Genomic DNA, 17,224 nt, shown 5'->3' on the forward strand with positions numbered 1-17,224 from the left:
GACCCCTGTCCCCTCGCCCCGGCCTGCCACCAGCTGCCAGCGACCCCAGCCCCAAGTTGTCGTTCAGTCGCTCAGTCGTGTCTGACTCTGCGACCCCGTGGACTGCAGCACCATCTCCCTGAGCTTGCTCAAACTCATGTCCATCGAGTCAGTGATGCCACCCAACCATCTCATCCTCTGTTTCCCCTTCTCCTCCTGCCTTCAGTCTTTCCCAGCATCAGGGTCTTTCCCAGTGAGGTGGCTCTTCTCACCAAGGGCAGCTCAGTGAACACTGGCTGAAGAATCAACCACCACCCAAGGGCTTTGAGGCCTGAGCAGAGGCAGGCACCCATGGAGGCTTGGCTCTTTTCAACCTTCGGGTCACTTTGCAGCTCTGCTGCCCGGGGCTGCGGTCCTCATGTGCACCCCTCCCAGGGACTGGATGAGAAGCCTCCCAGAGCCACAAGCATGGCATCGCGTTCCTTTTCCGGGATGTTCCCTGCAGGCCAGGGTTCTCCGGTTCTATTATAGGCTGTGGGGCCCGACACTTGCTCACTCATTCCTTCTCTTCATGTTGAATTTCCAGAGTCCACCTCTGTCCCAGAGAGGGCGTGTGCTTGCCTCTCCGTGGTTAAACCTTCACCAAACCCGCAGCCCACCTCCTCCCCCCAGCCCATCACATGCTCTCAAGGGCAGAGGCCCTGAGCTCACACGCTTGGTCCGGTCCCTCCTGAGAGACCCCCGAGCTGTGTCCTCTGGGGGCCACAGGCGGGTTTGTCCTGGGCTCTGCTTTCTGCCTGCAGGCTGCCTAACCGGCCTGTCATCAACACACCGGTGGTGAGCACGGTGGTGTACAGCGAGGGGGTCCCACTGCCCAGCCCCCTGGAGAGGCCCGTTCTGGTGGAGTTCGCCCTCCTGGAGACCGAGGAGCGTACCAAGCCGGTCTGCGTGTCCTGGAACCACTCCATCACGTAAGGGTGACGTCACCCCCTGCCCCCAGTGCTGTCTCTGGGGGGGCTTTGTTTGGTGAGGCGGGGTGCCCGCCCACAGGTCCCCAAGGCTCTGCTGGCAGAGTGTCCTGGGGCGGGGCATTCATCTGTGGTCCCTTTATCCCCTTTCAGTCCCTCCTGGGGCGTCAGAGCCCTCCATAAGCACAAGTGCACACGCGTGTACACGCATGCACACCTGGAAGCAGATGTGTGTGCACACGCACCCAGTTATGACCACGCACGTGTGTGCATGAATGCACATGGACACAGGCCTGGAAGCACAGATGTGCACATTGTGTACAGACTGCCCTGGCGCGCACGGTGGTCTCCCGAGAAGCCCAGCGTGGGGACGGGGTCACTCCCCTGCAGGACTCTTGCCAGCAGGTGCCCCGGCCACCACCGGACAAGGCAGGGGCTCATTCTGGACACACAGGGGTGGGAGTCAGAGACTGGGTCCAGGGTCCTCCCGCACTGACAGTGGGAAATCCCAGATGTGAGGGAGGGGCCTCCGTAGCAGACCAGGGTCCCTGACCTCAGCCGTCCCACCCCAGAGACCCACATGGCAGCTGCTGAGGCTGGCTTTACCGCTCAGAGGCCCTGCCTGCAGCAGCAGCATCTGTCTGCCTCTGACCCCTGCGCACCACGCTTGCACCCAGGACAGAGCCTTGAGCTCACTCCGGTGCAGCCCAGACCTTCCCTGACATTGCGGCTCCGCTGGACGGCATTGTGTCTGCCGCTGGGGCTCTGCGGGGCCGTGGGCTGGCACTCCTGCTGCAAAGCAGGTTTGGCTCGGCACAGACCACGCGTCACTCCCCCTCCTTCTGGTTTTTCCAAATTCTAGTTAACGAGCAGCCAGCATAGCGCCCAGAGGGTAGCAGACAGACGCTTGGCTTACAAGAGAATGAAGGGCCCCTTTGACGAGGAGGGCGGCACTGAGGTCTGGCTGGCACGCGCTGGGCCCGGCTGTCTCTCGCGGTCACTTGATTGGGCCCCAGCAGTCAGCCGGTGCACTAATGATCCACCCTCCTTTGTGCTGCACCTGCCGGCCCGGACCTTCACGTTCTTGGCAAATGCGTGTGAGCCTTCATATCCCATTTTGCAGATGAATAGACTAAGGATCAGAGACGTCGCTCGGCTTTCCCAGAGTCAGGAGGGCAGGGCCCTGCGGCAGCCTGTCATCTGGGGCTTCCCTTCAGTAAAAGAGGGTAATAAGGGGGCCCCGCTTCCAGGCGGCTGCCATAAAACCATGTGCAATCTGAAGATGAGAGTGTGGAAGGGACGCACCAGGTTGCTTCTTAAATCACCGAGACTCCAAAGGAGACTGAGTGCAAAGTGGCTGTTTGAACAACTGACTAGTGTCTCCAACAAAGAGGCCCGTGACACCCGCTGAAGTTTCACTGCTGGATGGGGCATGAGGCGTGAACTTCCGCGGGTGCTCCTTAGAGGCCTGGGAAGGGGAGGGAGAGGGTTCACATGGTCGCCGGGGCGGCCAGGCTGCGGTCCTCACAGTGGGGACAGTGGCGCCTGGCCAGGGCGCAGCAAGGACGTTGCCTGGGCTCTAGCGGGGCGGGAGGGCCTCAGAGGCCCCTCCTCACCCCCTTTTCCTCTGCAGCACTGGCGGGACTGGAGGGTGGTCGGCCAAAGGCTGTGAGCTGCTGTCCCGGAACCGGACCCACGTTGCCTGCCGGTGCAGCCACGCCGCCAGCTCGGCCGTGCTCATGGACGTCTCCCGGCGTGAGGTGGGCACCACCCCCAGGGCCACCCCTGCCCACCTGGCCAGTGTGTCCAGGGACCCATCCCTCTGGAAACTCAGCCTGGCCCCCACGCCTACCCCTCTGCGAGCTCTGCCTCTCCTTCTAAGGGCTCTGAACAAACCGATACCACAATTGCAAACTGCTCCGGGAGGACTGGCCAGACTGTGTTAGGATTCCCATAATAAAAGCCCCTGGAAGGGGTTTTCAGAGAGGCCATATTGTAAGTTAAAAACTGTGATGGCCGCCCCGAACCTCAGGCTGGAAGGAAACTCCTGGAATATACACCTCACTTCAAAGCAGGGTGCTTGGCAGTCTGTTAGGTAATGCGGTTTCTGCTGCATGTAAAATTTGAGAGATGAGGCCGGGCGGGAACAATAGAGTTATTCCCTCCGATGCCATACACACCGCCCCGGGAGGACAGAGGAGGCTTGGTCAGGAGCCGCAGAGCAATGGGCAGCTGATGTTTAACCTCCAGTCTTCAGTGACCTCCGTGGGCCTCGGATGAGGCCGTGGGGCCTGGGGGCAGGGTGGGGCCGGTCGGCGGGGCGGGTGCTGGTGTCGAGGAGCCGGCCCGGAGCCTTGGGGACCTCACCCTGTATTCAGGCCTGCCGTGTGCCCCGGGCAGCCCGGCCACCGTCCCTCCTGGGACTCCCGGTCTGCAGCGGCCCAAGTGTCTGTCGCGTTCTCGGGAGGTGAGTCAGCCACAAGCTGCTGCTGACAGGATGTCAGAGTGTCAACAGCAGAGACTGCGCCTCTGGGCGCTAGGACAGCAAGGCTCCCGTGGGCAGGGGCACTTTCCAGCGGGAAGCACTGGGCTGCGGCCTGGATAGGGTTAATTGTGAATCATCTTTGTCCACAGAGGGGCAGGTTTGGGGGTCCCCTGATGGCCAGGAAGCTAGGCAGCGCCAGGAGCAGCCTCGCAGGCAAAGGAAGCAGAAGGAAGTCCTGGTAGAAGAAGTTAAATGAGAGTAGCAATCGAGGCCCCCCACGCCCGGGTGCTTCAAAGCCAGAGGCATCTGAAGAGCCCCCGGCCTCGGGGAGTGTGTGCTGCCACACTTCCTGAGCAATTGGTGCCCCCCGAGCACTCCCCCCAGTCCCCCAGGCCTGGCTCCTCGCTTCCCCCAGGCAGCCCGGCTCACAGTTCTGTGCATGTTCAGAACAGTGCTTTCTAGAAGTTACCATAGAACCGGTTTGTTTGTTCCCCAAGTGCCAAACCCCCACTGGGCGCCGGACTCTAGACGGGTGTCCTATTTTGAAAAATATTTGAAAAAAAAAAATAAATAAGAGGGGACGACTGTGGTTTCCTACAGCTCTGACACCTCTTGTTTTTTGTGTGAGCTGAGACTCTGTTTGAAGGTCTCTCAGCTCAGAATTGGCACTGTACCTGCCAGACAGCACGAGTTAGGCTTGAAGGTGTGGTTTTTTTTTTTTTTTTTTTGCTTTTTAGTCTGTTTTTACTATGGCAAAACACACCTAACATGAACGTCGCCATCTCGGCCAAGCCTGAGCGTGCAGGTCACGGGCACTGTGTCCGTCCATGGTGTTTGCTGCCGTCCCCCAGCATCTGCAGAACTTTGCTGTCAGCCCGGCTGCTCGTTTCATTGTCGTTCTTGGTTTCGGCTCCCCTGAGAGCTGTGTGGTAGCCGCCCTGGCTCCTGTCCGTGTGATTAAGCGTCAGTGTGTCTTGACTGTGCAAAAGCACCCTCAAAGCCACGGCCCTCACGTGTTCTCCCGCCCTTGGCCCACCCGCCCGCAGCACGGGGAGGTCCTGCCTCTGAAGATCGTGACCTACGCGGCTGTGTCCTTGTCAATGGCCGCGCTGCTAGTGGCCTTCGTGCTCCTGGCGCTGGTGCGGACGCTGCGCTCCAACCTGAACGGCATCCACAAGAACCTCATCGCTGCCCTCTTCTCCTCCCAGCTGGTCTTTGTCATTGGGATCGCCCAGACCGAGAACCCGGTGAGGACCCTGCCCCCAGCCCCCTGTGGGGCCACCTGGGCACTCACGTGGACCGACCTTTCTCCAGGGCTGGAGAAGGAGGGGTCCTCCCACCCATTCTTGGGGCCAGGCGGTGTGTCTGCGGCTGTTTCCAGGGATGGGTGAGGCTGGGAGTCTGGTGGGAAGCTGGGGACCCAGGCTCAGCATGTGGGCGTGTTGCTTTGCCCTCAGCAGGAATCTCCCTGCAAGGTCACCTTGGGAGCCAGGGGCTCTGTGCACATCAGCTCTCACTTTCGTGATCCGGACGCCTGTGATTACATCAGAGAGTACACCCGTGAGACCCCAGAGTCCTGTGAGGTGTCCCTTGAGCCTGAAGCCATCCCTGCTGGGCCGTGTCTCCCAGCCCTGCATTTTCTGGGGAGTCACGGCCACACTCTCCGTGAAAGCACTGGTGTTCAGGACAGGCCAGAACTCGGCGATGGGGTAGTCCTGGGTCGGCAGGGTGACGAGAGAAGGGAGCTTGCAGAGAGAGAGAGTCGTGGGGGAGAGGAGGGAGGGTGAACGTCAGTGTGATCAAGTTAAATACGGGGCGTCTCGCTCAAGCCACCCCAGGTCACGTGGGCTCCTGGGGCATCACGTGGGTTCATGGTGTGTTACCTAGGCTCCTGGAAGTTATCGTTAGGTGATTATACATCTGATATGATGGACCTCACAGAAAAATCCAGACCAACCTACAGACACGTTATAAGAAATAATTAAAGAGTTTAGCAAGGTAGCTGCCTATTATGGGGCTAGATGTATATAATCAGTTGCATTCTTGCCCACCAGCCACAGTGTATTTAAAAGGTAACGTACAAAGGAGGGGGTGGAAACGACAGCACTTGGAGAGCCTGGTCGAGACTGAAGTAGTTTGGCTTCAGGGAGGAGATGGTAAAAGATGCTGGCTGCAGCAAGAGCAGGGCCAGGGCGCAGGCACTTCTGTAGGACGTGAGGGATCTGGGTCCCAGAGGAATGGCTGGCGGGGCTGGGTCGAGGTGCGTGGGGTAGGGACCTGCCCTGGAGGGGAGAGAAAGGCAAAAAGGAGGAGGGAGGCATGTGGCTTGGTCCCCGGCTGGCTGCTAGGGGCTTTTCCTTTTTCCCAAAGAGGTTTTCAGAGACCAGGGGTCACAGCCCCTTGATGGGGGTGAAGAAGGAGGCACAGGCTCTGTGCCCAAGGCTTTGCCTGCATGCTCTGGCTCTTGGCAACCTCCCTGGGGCCCTAGGGGGTGGCAGCATTCCTGCTTACAGGTGGGGAGCCCTGGGGCCGGCCAGGTGGGGTAACTGGGCCCAGGGCCGACAGTTCATCGTGTCTGAGTTCACGGGTCCATCACTAAATGGTGACCCCGATGGCCCTGGGACAACATGAGGCCAACTGACCATCACGTGTGCACACGCAGTGACCGCAGGAAGTCCAGTTTACTCACCTAATTCGGGTCTCTCCCGCGGAGAGCAGTGGGCCCTTAGCCTCTCAGTGGGCCGTTCCAGCTGCCACCCGCTGCTGACACAGGTGTCATTCCTCCGTCCCTGATGCAGTGAGGACTCGTGGCTGTCACTGTGTTAAATCTGCCCAAGACCCAGACCCTGGAAGCGCTGCAGTCTCCATCCGCTGTCTCAGACACAGACATGGGTGGGGGGTCAGGAGTGTCGGGTGCCAGCCTGGCACCGCGGGGGCTGACGGGAGCGCTGCGCCAGCCCAGAGGACGGCCGAGCGGGGCAGTCTGGTCGCTGTCCGGTGGGAGGGACCTCTGGTCATCTCTGTTGGCAGGCGGCCCTGTGTCATGGACAGCCTTGGCCAGGTCTATGTTTCGGTAAACGGATGGTGGTGACAGGGAAGAGGGTGGGTAGGGCTGAGCCTGGAGGTCAGAGGGGCACCAGGACGGCATCTTCCAGGGGTGGAGGGGTGGAGCCACGGCCGGGTGGGGGCAGGAGGAGAGGCCCAGGTGTCTGGACCATGGGTACATGGAGGGAGGGGGCGGGGGGGGGGGGCGTGATGCCTCGAGGGTCCAGAAGGGGGCGCCACCAGGTGAGCTGGAAACAGCGGCGGGTCTGGGTGAGCCTGGACACACCGGTCCTTAGGGGCTGAGGAAAGTGCAGAGCTGGGTGTGGGGGACCAGCCCTCACTGCAGAAGGAAGCATGTCTGTGAGCATGGACGGCCTGGAGAGCATGCAGTGTTAGGAAAAAGGCACACCACTACTGGCTCGCTGGCCCGGGGGCCCTTGCAGGTTAGAGCTCTCCTTTCTCTGACCCTCCGGAGGAGGGTGTTAGGGAAGGAGGCAGGGCGTCCAAGCAGACGACCTTGAGAGGGCTCCGTGATGACCTTGGCAGCTCGCCAGGCCTGGCACAGAGGATGGGCCCGTATTTGTCAGGCTCCCGGGGCAGGCGGGGCGCTGCGTGACTCAGGGCAAAACCCCTCAAGGGTGTCTTTGAGTGGTCTGAACAGAGGGATGGAGAGCTGGGGACGGGCCACTCCTCGCAACCAAACCCGGCGTGAGAAACGCTCAGGGGCTGTTGCTGGCTTCAAGCTCTGACTCACCCGCCCCTGGAAGGAGAGCTGAACGGCCTCCACGCGCTGGTGAGCACGAATAAGAGGAATGCCGTGCACACAGTTCTGGGGCTTGGCGCCGCGCCTGGTTTTGATGGGCTTTCTGTAAACTGAAGTCCCCTCTCCGGGCGAGGTTTGCATCTCCCAGATTACCGGCAGGTGGAAATGATTTATTGTGCAGCAGTGTTTGCCTTTGTTCTGTTTCTGGAAAAGGTAGTACCTTTGGTGCAGAACCCCTACACGTATGGTCCCATTACATTTTAAAACATTGGCTTCTGACACATGGGGACTTTTCTCCCCCCAAAGGTGGTTTTGTGGGTTTACTTTTCATGTTATATAAGGCAGCACACCAGCCTCTTCCCCCTTCTTCATTCTGCTGAGCCAACCATGGGTCAAAGGTGGCTCAGTGGTAAAGAATTCTCCTGCCAGAATTCTCCTGGAGACGCAAGGTTCAATCCCTGGGTCAAGAAGATCCCCTGGAGAAGGAAATGGCAACCCACTCCAGTATTCTTGCCTGGAGAATCCCATGGACAGAGGAGCCTGGTGGGCTTCAGTCCACGGGGTCACAAAGAGTCAGACACAGCTGAGCACACACACATGAGCTTTGCACAGCGGGGCTGGGGGTTGGTATGGGGCGGACCCAGCCTCAGGCTCACCCTTTGCGGCCAGGCTGACGGCTCTGCCCATCCCTAAGGGTGGACTCCCCCATTTCCTGTGCAGCGTCGGAGGCAGAGGGTATGTCTCCAGCCATCACCTAAGATTCTGTCTTTGCTTCTGCTTGGGTTCCTGCTTTGTGCTGCATTTGAGATGCTTACTCCTTAGAAGGAAAGCTATGATCAACCTAGATAGCATATTCAAAAGCAGAGACATTACTTTGCCGACTAAGGTCCGTCTAGTCAAGGCTATGGTTTTTCCAGTAGTCATGTATGGATGTGAGAGTTGGACTGTGAAGAAGGCTGAGCGCCGAAGAATCGATGCTTTTGAACTGTGGTGTTGGAGAAGACTCTTGAGAGTCCCTTGGACTGCAAGGAGATCCAACCAGTCCATTCTGAAGATCAGCCCTGGGATTTCTTTGGAAGGAATGATGCTAAAGCTGAAACTCCAGTACTTTGGCCACCTCATGCGAAGAGTTGACTCATTGGAAAAGACTCTGATGCTGGGAGGGATTGGGGGCAGGAGGAGAAGGGGACGACCGAGGATGAGATGGCTGGATGGCATCACGGACTCGATGGACGTGAGTCTGAGTGAACTCCGGGAGATGGTGATCGAAAGGGAGGCCTGGCGTGCTGCGATTCATGGGGTCGCAGAGAGTCAGACACGACTGAGCGACTGAACTGAACTGAATCCTAAAAAGGGCCCCTCCCACATCTCCGGGCTGCTGTTGCTGGAGAGAACACCAGGTGGATGACAGGTGGCACTGGTGCTTCCAAGAAGCCTGGGCCCTGGGGACCCCTCACGGGGAGGCTGCCCGGGACTGAGCAGAGAGGCCTCGGCGTGCATCAGGTGGCGGCCCTCGGTCTCCAACTCAGTGTCCGTTAGGACGGAAGTGTCTCCTTGGCACAGACGCTGAGACCCGGGGAGGTCGGGCTGGCCAGACTGCAGTGAGGATTGGACAGGATGTCTCAGGGGGCGTGGCTCCGCGGGGGCGTGGCTCTGCGGTGGGGTGTGGTACCCCTCGGAGGCGTGGCTCTGCAGGGGTGGCCCGGGACTTTCTCCTCCTCTCCCGATCTGTCCTTCCTCTGCTCTCCTGCCAGTCCAGCCTCCTGGGACCTTGAAGTTCCGTCCCTGGGCACCTGGGACTGGATGTGCACCGATGGCCTCAGGCTGGATGCCCCGATCCCACAGTGTCCCCAGCCCGCCCCACCTCCACTACCTTCCTCCTGTTCTCACCCCACCTTCGGTGTCCAGGGACTCAGGGCTGGTCGCCAAGGCCCCCCGAGGCCAGGAAGCTGAGCCTCGACTGGGGAGGTTGACTTTCTCTTCCCGACACTTGGCCCCACCAGCCCGGGACAGAAACATAACAAACGCTGCCCACCCTGCTTTCTTCCGTGGGAGGCAGAGGCCCCGGTAAATCAGCACAGGGACGGTGACTTCTTTCTTATTTGATGGCGAGGTCACAGGCCTGAGACTCCTCACCGGCCTCACCTGGACTGCGGAGACCTGCAGGAGAGCCCAAGTGGTGGATGAAGGCCACACTCACCATCGGGGCCACAGCCTGAGCTGTCTCCATGATACATATTTTTTAGTGTTAAATGAAATGTCAACATAAAAAAATTTGGAGCCACGAAGTGAAAATACAAATTTCTAGCTTCTGATAAAAACTCTCGAGGCTGTGTGCACCCATCACCCCGGGTTAGGCTCACCTGTGGCTCTGGGTTGGGGGCCAGGTGTCTTGGGGCCCCCAGGCACCTTACTCCCTGTGCTCTGTTCCGAGTGGGGAGCCTGAGGTGCTGGCACTGTTGGCGCTCAGCTGCACCTGGGTCAATCAGGGAAAACGACTGAGCTACTTTCCTTTCTCAGACCTGCGTGCCCTCTTGTTTGCAGAGTCCTGGATTCGATCCCTCCCCAGGGCCCCACCCCCAGCTCCCCCAGTCCCCCAACCCCCCAGCCCCTCCCGTCTGGTCCTCACCCCGCCCCCACGCCCTCCAGCCCCACCCCCAGGCGCCGCCACCCCCGTCCCGAGCCGCTGGCCGGCAGCCCACCGTGCCGGGTCGCGGGCCGCACTCAGCCGCCGCCTCTCCCGCAGTTCCTGTGCACGGTGATCGCCATCGTCCTGCACTACGTCTACATGAGCACGTTCGCCTGGACCTTCGTGGAAAGCCTGCACGTCTACCGCATGCTGACCGAGGTGCGCAACATCGACGCGGGGCCCATGCGCTTCTACTATGTGGTGGGCTGGGGCATCCCGGCCATCGTCACAGGTGAGCATGCGCAGAGCGGCCACGCCCAGCCGGGGACCCGCGGGACATCGCAGGAACCCACATCAGTGCCCCCAGGTGCTGGCGGGGGAGCTCTCTGGCCTCCTGGGCACCAGCACCCACCTCTGCTCACAGGAGTGTGATCACTCAGTGTCTCCTGTCTGGTGTGAGCACACTGAGGGCTGGGCTCAGGCCATCAGGGTTCTTTCTGGCACCGAACAAACAAAAATGCCCATGTCTGCCTGCTTTGTGGACAGATGGGTGAGTGGATGGATGGTGAATGACAGACAGATGGGTGGGTGGACAGGTTGGTGAGTGGGTGGATGGAGAGACGGGTGGATGGATGGATGGGTGGGTAGGATGGATGGATGAGTGGGTGGATCAGTGGGCGGGTGGATGGAAGGAGTTAAAGAATGAGCAGAACAGCAGCGCTTCCTCAGCACACTTCTCTAAACATCAGGAAGTCAAAGTTTGCTTCCTGTGGGGAACAATCCCCACTGGTATCACAGTGGGTGAGCGGCACCCTCTCTCCTCACAGCCCCTGGGTTCTAGGGACCCAGACATGGAGTCTGAGGCTGGGGCAGTGGGAGAAGGGGCAGTTGCTGCCCCGGGCCTCTGTCCGGCAGCCACACTGGGGTCAGAGCCAGGGCTGATCATCGTGCCTCCTGATTTCCACGGCAGCATCTCCAACTGCTCTGCTCTGCTCTCTCCTGCCCTGCTCCCGCCCGGACAGTCTGGGCAACGTGCTCTCCTGTTGTGAGCCCTCTCCCTGGCCCCCCAGGGACCCCGAATGGCCACTGTCACCTCTGTCCAGGGCTGCCGGCAGCCACCCCTCTCGACCCAGAGAGTGACCCTGGCAGACACCACGCCACGTGTCTCTGGCCAGCTCGGGAGAAAGGTGCTGAGTCCGGTGGTCTCTGAGCCCCAAAGACTGGGGAGAACAAGGGCTCAGAGCAGCTGGTTTCAGGGGCCCCCACTGCCCATCTACGGAGCCCCTGAAGCCAAGACCTAGTCCTGCTTGGACACTCAGGACACCCACCTCATCTTGAATTTCATCTTCAATCTGCCCAGAGCCTCAATTATTATTTGGGTTTTTTTTTTTAATTAGCAAATTAACCTCAGAGACCAGAATGTCAGATTTTATTTACATTAAATTCTATGAAGAGGAGTGAAGCAGTCAGGTCAGAATTATTTGCCAATTTGCTTATTTTACAAAGCGAAGAGTTAAAAGTTTGCCATCTGGTTTTCGGGGCTTCCCTGGTGGCTCAGACGGTAAAGAAACTGCCTGCAATGCAGAAGACCAGGTTCGATCTCTGGCTCAGGAAGATCCCTGGAGGAGGGCATGGCACCCCACTGCAGTACTCTTGCCTGGAGAATCCCATGGACAGAGGAGCCTGGCGGGCTACAGTCCATGGGGTCGCAAAAAGTCAGACATGACTGAGTGACTAACACTTTTCTGTGCCCCCAGTAAACTTAGTGTGGCTTCCGGTCTGTAATGTAACCCGTGGCCGGTTATCCGTGGCCGGTTATCCATGTCCTGGGGCCGTAGTAGTAGTTGTGGTGGGAAAGGAGTTCGCTGCACGCACGGGTGACGTCCCACCTATAGATGAGCCCCAGTCCCTGATGGGCAGCCCCAGGGCCACGCTCAGGGAGCCTGTGTCCTGGCCAGCGTGGGCTGAGGTTTAAGCACAGGTGTTCTCACTTCAGGGCTTCCGAGACAAAGTACCACACACTGGGGGGCATAAAAGACAAACTGAAGCTTCTTCTCTCGCAGGCCTGGAGGCCAGAGTGCAGAATCAAGGTGTGGGCAGGATGCTCTCTTCCGGAGGCCCCAGGGGTAGTCTGCCCCCTCTGGTCCCCTGGCTGCTGGCAGCCTGGCCTTGTGGCTGTGTCTCTCCCGTCTCTCCTCCCCCATGTCTGTCTAGACCTCCATCTCCTACTTTTTTGGATGGAGCTGCTGCTGCTGCTAAGTCACTTCAGTCGTGTCTGACTCTGTGCGACCCCATAGACGGCAGCCCACCAGGCTCCGCCACCCCTGGGATTCTCCAGGCAAGAACACTGGAGTGGGTTGCCATTTCCTTCTCCAATGCATGAAAGTGAAAAGTGAAAGTGAAATCGTTCAGACGTGTCCAACTTTTAGCGACCCCATGGACTGCAGCCTACCAGGCTCCTCTGTCCATGTGATTCTCCAGGCAAGAACACTGGAGTGGGTTGCCATTTCCTTCTCCAATGCATGAAAGTGAAAAGTAAAAGTCAAGTCACTCAGTTGTGTCCGACTCTTCTCGACCCCATCATGGACTGCAGCCCACCAGGCTCCTCCATCCATGGGATTTTCCAGGCAAAAGTACTGGAGTGGGGTGCCATTACCTTCTCCGAGGGCCCACCCTAAATCCAGGATGACCTCATCTTAGATCCTCAGCGCACTTCCATCTGCCAAGACCATATTTCCACAAAAGGCCACATTCAGAGGTTCGGGGTACACCATGCAGGCTGCTCCGAGGCAGCCACATGGGAGGTCACGGGGCCGAGGCCACACCGAGCCCCTACTGGGACACTCGGGACCTTCGTAGAAGAAACTTGAGCCCCCACGAAGGGCTCCTGTGCTGGTGGACTCGAGCTGGGTCCACGTGGTCGCTCCAAGTGGGGCCATCCTCACCTGCGAGCTGGAGGCGCCGAGCCCCAGCTCACATCACGGGCGCTGTTGGCCCCAGGCTGGCCCGGCGCGCTGTGAGGGGGCCAGCAGGAGGCCGCCCCGTGTAGGTGGCCTGTCCCTCCAAGGACGAGGACTGCCCACGGGGAGAGAGGCCGTTCTCAGTGCCCTTTCACCTTACACCCTCTCCCGGTCGACCCCGATCCGGGCAGGGGCACCGCCAGTGCAGAAATGCCACTCCTCTAAGGCGGCTCTGCGGTCTCAGTTCAGACCGTTCACGTTTCTGACTCGCTTTAAAAGCAGTTTTGGGTGCTTTTCTTTTTTTAACACCTAAGCCTCTTGCAAAAGAACTTAAGGCGGTTCCCGGGACCTCGGCTGGAACGAGGCATGGTTCCGGCCCACATGGACCCCACTCCAGCCCGGCGCGGCCTTGGATCAGTCCCCGGCCAGCTGTGCTCCGGTCAGGTCTCCCACGTGCTGGGCCCTGGGGACACACGCGCCCAGCCCCGCAGCCTGGTTCCTCTGAGCCTACCAGGGCAGAGGGTCCTGCCTGGGAGGCTGGGGACACCCCAGTTGTGGCCACCCCTCGTCGGGCCGGCCCTCACTCGTCCCCTGCCTGTTGTCCAGGACTCGCAGTGGGCCTAGACCCGCAGGGCTACGGAAACCCGGACTTCTGCTGGCTGTCCCTCCGAGACACACTGATCTGGAGCTTCGCAGGGCCCATTGGGACCGTGATAGTCGTGAGTGCTCAGAACCCCGGATTCTCAGGGGCGTGGGAGGTCCGGGTGCCCCTCGCCTGAGCTGAGTAGTGTTGAGAGCCCACGGGTTACTGGCTCCACTGGCCATCTGGACGGGACTGGAGGGGCTGACCTGGTGATGCAGCTGTGTCCTCAGACCCATGGATTCCAGGCTTTGGTCCATGGCCACGTTCACTCAGACCATTCAGCATCCGCCCCCAGCAGGCTCCTGGGCCCTGAGGGCTCATCTCAGGGGCACACCGCCCCCCGCCCCCCGCCCAAGATGAGGGCTGAAGACCCTCAGAAGCCTTCGGGTTGTGAAGGCGTGCTGCGACAGTACCTTGAGGCTGCCACCTGACTTTGGGATTTTCTGTTTTTTTCTCAGGTCAACACAGTCATTTTTGTCCTGTCTGCAAAGGTTTCCTGCCAGAGGAAGCGCCATTATTATGAAAGAAAACGCGTTGTGTAAGTTGGTGCTAAACCCGGGTGGTGGGCGGGACTGGAGCCAGCCCCTTCTGAGACTCCCGCCGGGCAGAGCCTGTGAACGTGCCCATCACCCAGCGGGTCAGCTGCTGGCTTTTCCGGGCCAGGTCAGGGGGTTAAGCAGTGGGGCTCGGCGGCCACAGTGGGGAGGAGGCGGCTGCGTCTGGCCATGTCTGGGCTGAGCCCGGCGGGCCTGGGGCGGAGGGCCGGGATGGCAGCCTGGACCAGGGAGGGGGCGCGTTGGACCCCAGAGGTTTTCAGGGTGCAGGACACCTGGGGCTTGGTGGCAGAGTCCTCGAGGGGAGACGGGTAAGCAGTGATGCCTGGCGTGCTCACCTGGGACTGGCCGGGGTGGGCGTGGGAGGACAGAGACAGCAGATGGCGGAGGTGCCTGGGGTGGGGGTGGGGCGGAACGTTCCAGGCGGTGGTGATGAAGGTGATGGTGATGTTGGTGCCGCAGGAGGGGAGGCGCTCGCCCAGCGAGAGGACGCTCAGCACAGCGAGAGTGGGGACCCCGCAGAGAGGGTGCCTCCAGTGTTTGGGGGCTGGACCAGGGCAGGGGACCCACAGAACAGCCTTGGGGAGGCAGGGCAGCAGCTGAGAGTGCAGCGTGGGGCCCAGGAGCCATGAAATGGTCAGAGCAGGGGTGACCACTGGGCCGGGCGACCCAAGCTGGGGGCCAGGAACGGGAGAGTGTGCAAGGAGGGGCTTCGAGGCAACAGGAGGCTCCTGTCCATGCACCCTCCGGAGGAGCAAGTCTGAAATGGCTGTAGAGGGGCGGAGACCCCGGGCAGGGGACACAGGGCAGCCTGGTCATCGGCTCCACAGCCCTCCACCTCCTCCACCACACGCATGCCCCTTTCCGAGCACTTAACTCACCTTAACGCACACGGTTCTGCCACCCCCACGACCCCACGAGGGGTGAACCTCGACAGCCCCCTGACAGCTGGGGAGACGGAGGCAGGGAGCGGGGAGCCCTAGCGAGTAGCCTGCACGGGGAGCCTGACACCCCTCTTCTTGCCCCTCACCGCCGGGTCCACGGAAACTCCCAGGCCTGTGCACCAGGCTCGCCATGTCGCTGTGGACATGGCCCGTCCCCCGTCTTGGCCCCCAGCTTCTTGTTTACTTCAGTTCAGTTCAGTCGTGTCTGATTCTTTGCAACCCCGTGGACCACAGCATTCCAGGCCTCCCTGCCCATCACCAGCTCCCGGAGTTTACCCAAACTCACGTGCATCGAGTCGGTGATGCCATCCAACCATCTCATCCTCTGTCGTCCCCTTCTCCCGCCTTCAGTCTTCCCCAGCATCAGGGCCTTTTCCAATGAAAAGACCTTCCTCTTTGCTGGTTAAGTCCTCGCCTGCGTTTCACCTCCCCGCTAAGCTCCACCTGCCTTTTCCCGTGTGAAGCTCGTGGTAGATGCTTGGAGAGCGGGTGGGAAGGAATGGGGCGGGTGATGGCGAAGGAGCGGGCCCTGCCCGACACTCAGCCGTTGCCCCGCCCCCAGCGCCCTCCTGAGGACCGCCTTTCTGCTGCTGCTGCTCGTCAGCGCCACCTGGCTGCTGGGGCTGCTGGCTGTGAACGGAGACGCCCTCGCCTTCCACTACCTCTTCGCCGTCTTCAGCTGCTTACAGGTGGGCGGCCGGGGAGTGACCCGGCGGGGCCGGCCCTGGGGCGGTCAGGGCTCACCCGTGCTGCTTCTTGCCCCCCCCCGGAGACCCTTGACATGCCATCCAAGCTGCGTCCTGGCTCTCCGGACACACAGGAACACGCCGCGGCTGTCTGGCCGGTGTCACCAGGGTATGCGGGGCTACGGCAACGCCTCGTGGCCCTGCCGCCAAAGACGAGCCTGCTGCTGCAAACGCAGCTCTCCCCGCGGCACCCCCCCGCCCCCCCACCCCCGCCCAGGGACCCCGCTCCACGGCCCCCTGTGTCTGTCAGGACGCAGTGGTCTGCTCAGCTGGAGTGGGCCTCACGCTGTCCCATCCCGGTGTAGACCCCGCTGTGTCCTGAGAGTGCTGACCGTTTACAGCCCACATCGAGGACTTCCCCAGCCCCTGACTGATGCTGCGACACTGGGCGCCCAGATCACCCCGAGGGGCTGATCCTCCAGGCACTGGGTGCCAAGCTGCCCGCCCTTACCAGGCGCCTCCTGGAGAAATTGGAAGTGCCCAGGGCAGGGAGGCCAGGTGTGGGCCCTGCTGGGCTCCGCACAGTCTCTGGGCAGGCAGGCACGTGGGGGTGACCGCAGCCAGGCCCTGGTGTCTCCCCTGAGGCTAAGCTGCGCTGACCCCGCCCCGCCCCGCAGGGCCTGGCTGTGCTTCTGCTGCACTGCGTGTTCAACAGGGAGGTCCGGAAACACCTGAGGGGCGTGCTCGCTGGGAAGAAGCCGTATGCCGATGACTCGGCCACCACGAGGGCCACCCTGCTGACGGTAGGGGGCGCCCGCGGGCCTGGGTGGGGTGGGCCAGGCTTGAGGGGCGTCTGGACCAGATCAGACACAGCTCATTGGTCTCGCCTCCCCACCACATGGACGTCACAGGCCTGAACCGGAGCACCGCCGCCTTCCCTGCGGCCTGGGGGGAGCGGGCCGACAGGGCGGGGGTCTGTCCGGTCACGGCCCTTGGTCCTCTGAGGCCAAGGCCGGTGGGGGTCCCGACCAGGGGCGGAGAGGCCGCTGTGCCCGGCACCCAGCGGGTGCAGGCAGGCTGCTGCGTGGCGCCCTGCAGAGGGGACCCAGCCGTCCCCCACGGCCCGGTGGCTTCCGCTCAGCCACTCACCAGACCCCGCCCCGCAGCGCTCCCTCAACTGCAACAACACGTACGGCGAGGAGCCCGACATGTTCCGCACGGCCCTGGGCGAGTCCACCGCCTCGCTGGACAGCACCGCCAGGTCAGGCCACGCCGGGCACCCTGCTGTGGCCGCGGGGGAGGAGGGCAGCTCCCAGAGCAAACGCCAGCTTTGCCAGCTCTACCCCGTCGTGTGTCCCGCTGGTTGGGCCCTGCAGCACCACCCTGGCACACGCACGAGGCCAGTCACGTGTCCCCCCACCCCGCGCAGAGGCGCTGAGCCCACCCTCTCCCCTCTCCAGGGACGAAGGGGGCCAGAAACTCAGCGTGTCCTCGGGGCCAGCGCGGGGTGGCCACGGGGAGCCGGACGCGTCCTTTGTCCCCAGGAGCGCCAAGAAGCCCCACGGTAC

General features: G+C 61.2%; 1 protein-coding gene across 1 annotated transcript in view; it reads left to right on the forward strand.

Moving 5' to 3' along the window:
• The window catches only part of CELSR1 (cadherin EGF LAG seven-pass G-type receptor 1), a 152,124-nt gene that overhangs the window by 130,662 nt on the left and 4,238 nt on the right, over positions 1-17,224 (forward strand). Inside the window, exons 22-31 of the mRNA XM_040233359.1 lie at positions 783-950; positions 2,581-2,707; positions 4,479-4,679; positions 9,987-10,161; positions 13,436-13,548; positions 13,931-14,010; positions 15,533-15,659; positions 16,334-16,459; positions 16,823-16,917; positions 17,117-17,220. Coding sequence (XP_040089293.1) covers positions 783-950; positions 2,581-2,707; positions 4,479-4,679; positions 9,987-10,161; positions 13,436-13,548; positions 13,931-14,010; positions 15,533-15,659; positions 16,334-16,459; positions 16,823-16,917; positions 17,117-17,220 — 1,316 coding nt within the window. The remainder of the gene's footprint in view (positions 1-782; positions 951-2,580; positions 2,708-4,478; positions 4,680-9,986; positions 10,162-13,435; positions 13,549-13,930; positions 14,011-15,532; positions 15,660-16,333; positions 16,460-16,822; positions 16,918-17,116; positions 17,221-17,224) is intronic.

The sequence above is a fragment of the Oryx dammah genome, unplaced genomic scaffold (genome assembly GCF_014754425.2).
Source record: "Oryx dammah isolate SB20612 unplaced genomic scaffold, SCBI_Odam_1.1 HiC_scaffold_29, whole genome shotgun sequence".
NCBI classification, from domain to species: domain Eukaryota; kingdom Metazoa; phylum Chordata; class Mammalia; order Artiodactyla; family Bovidae; genus Oryx; species Oryx dammah.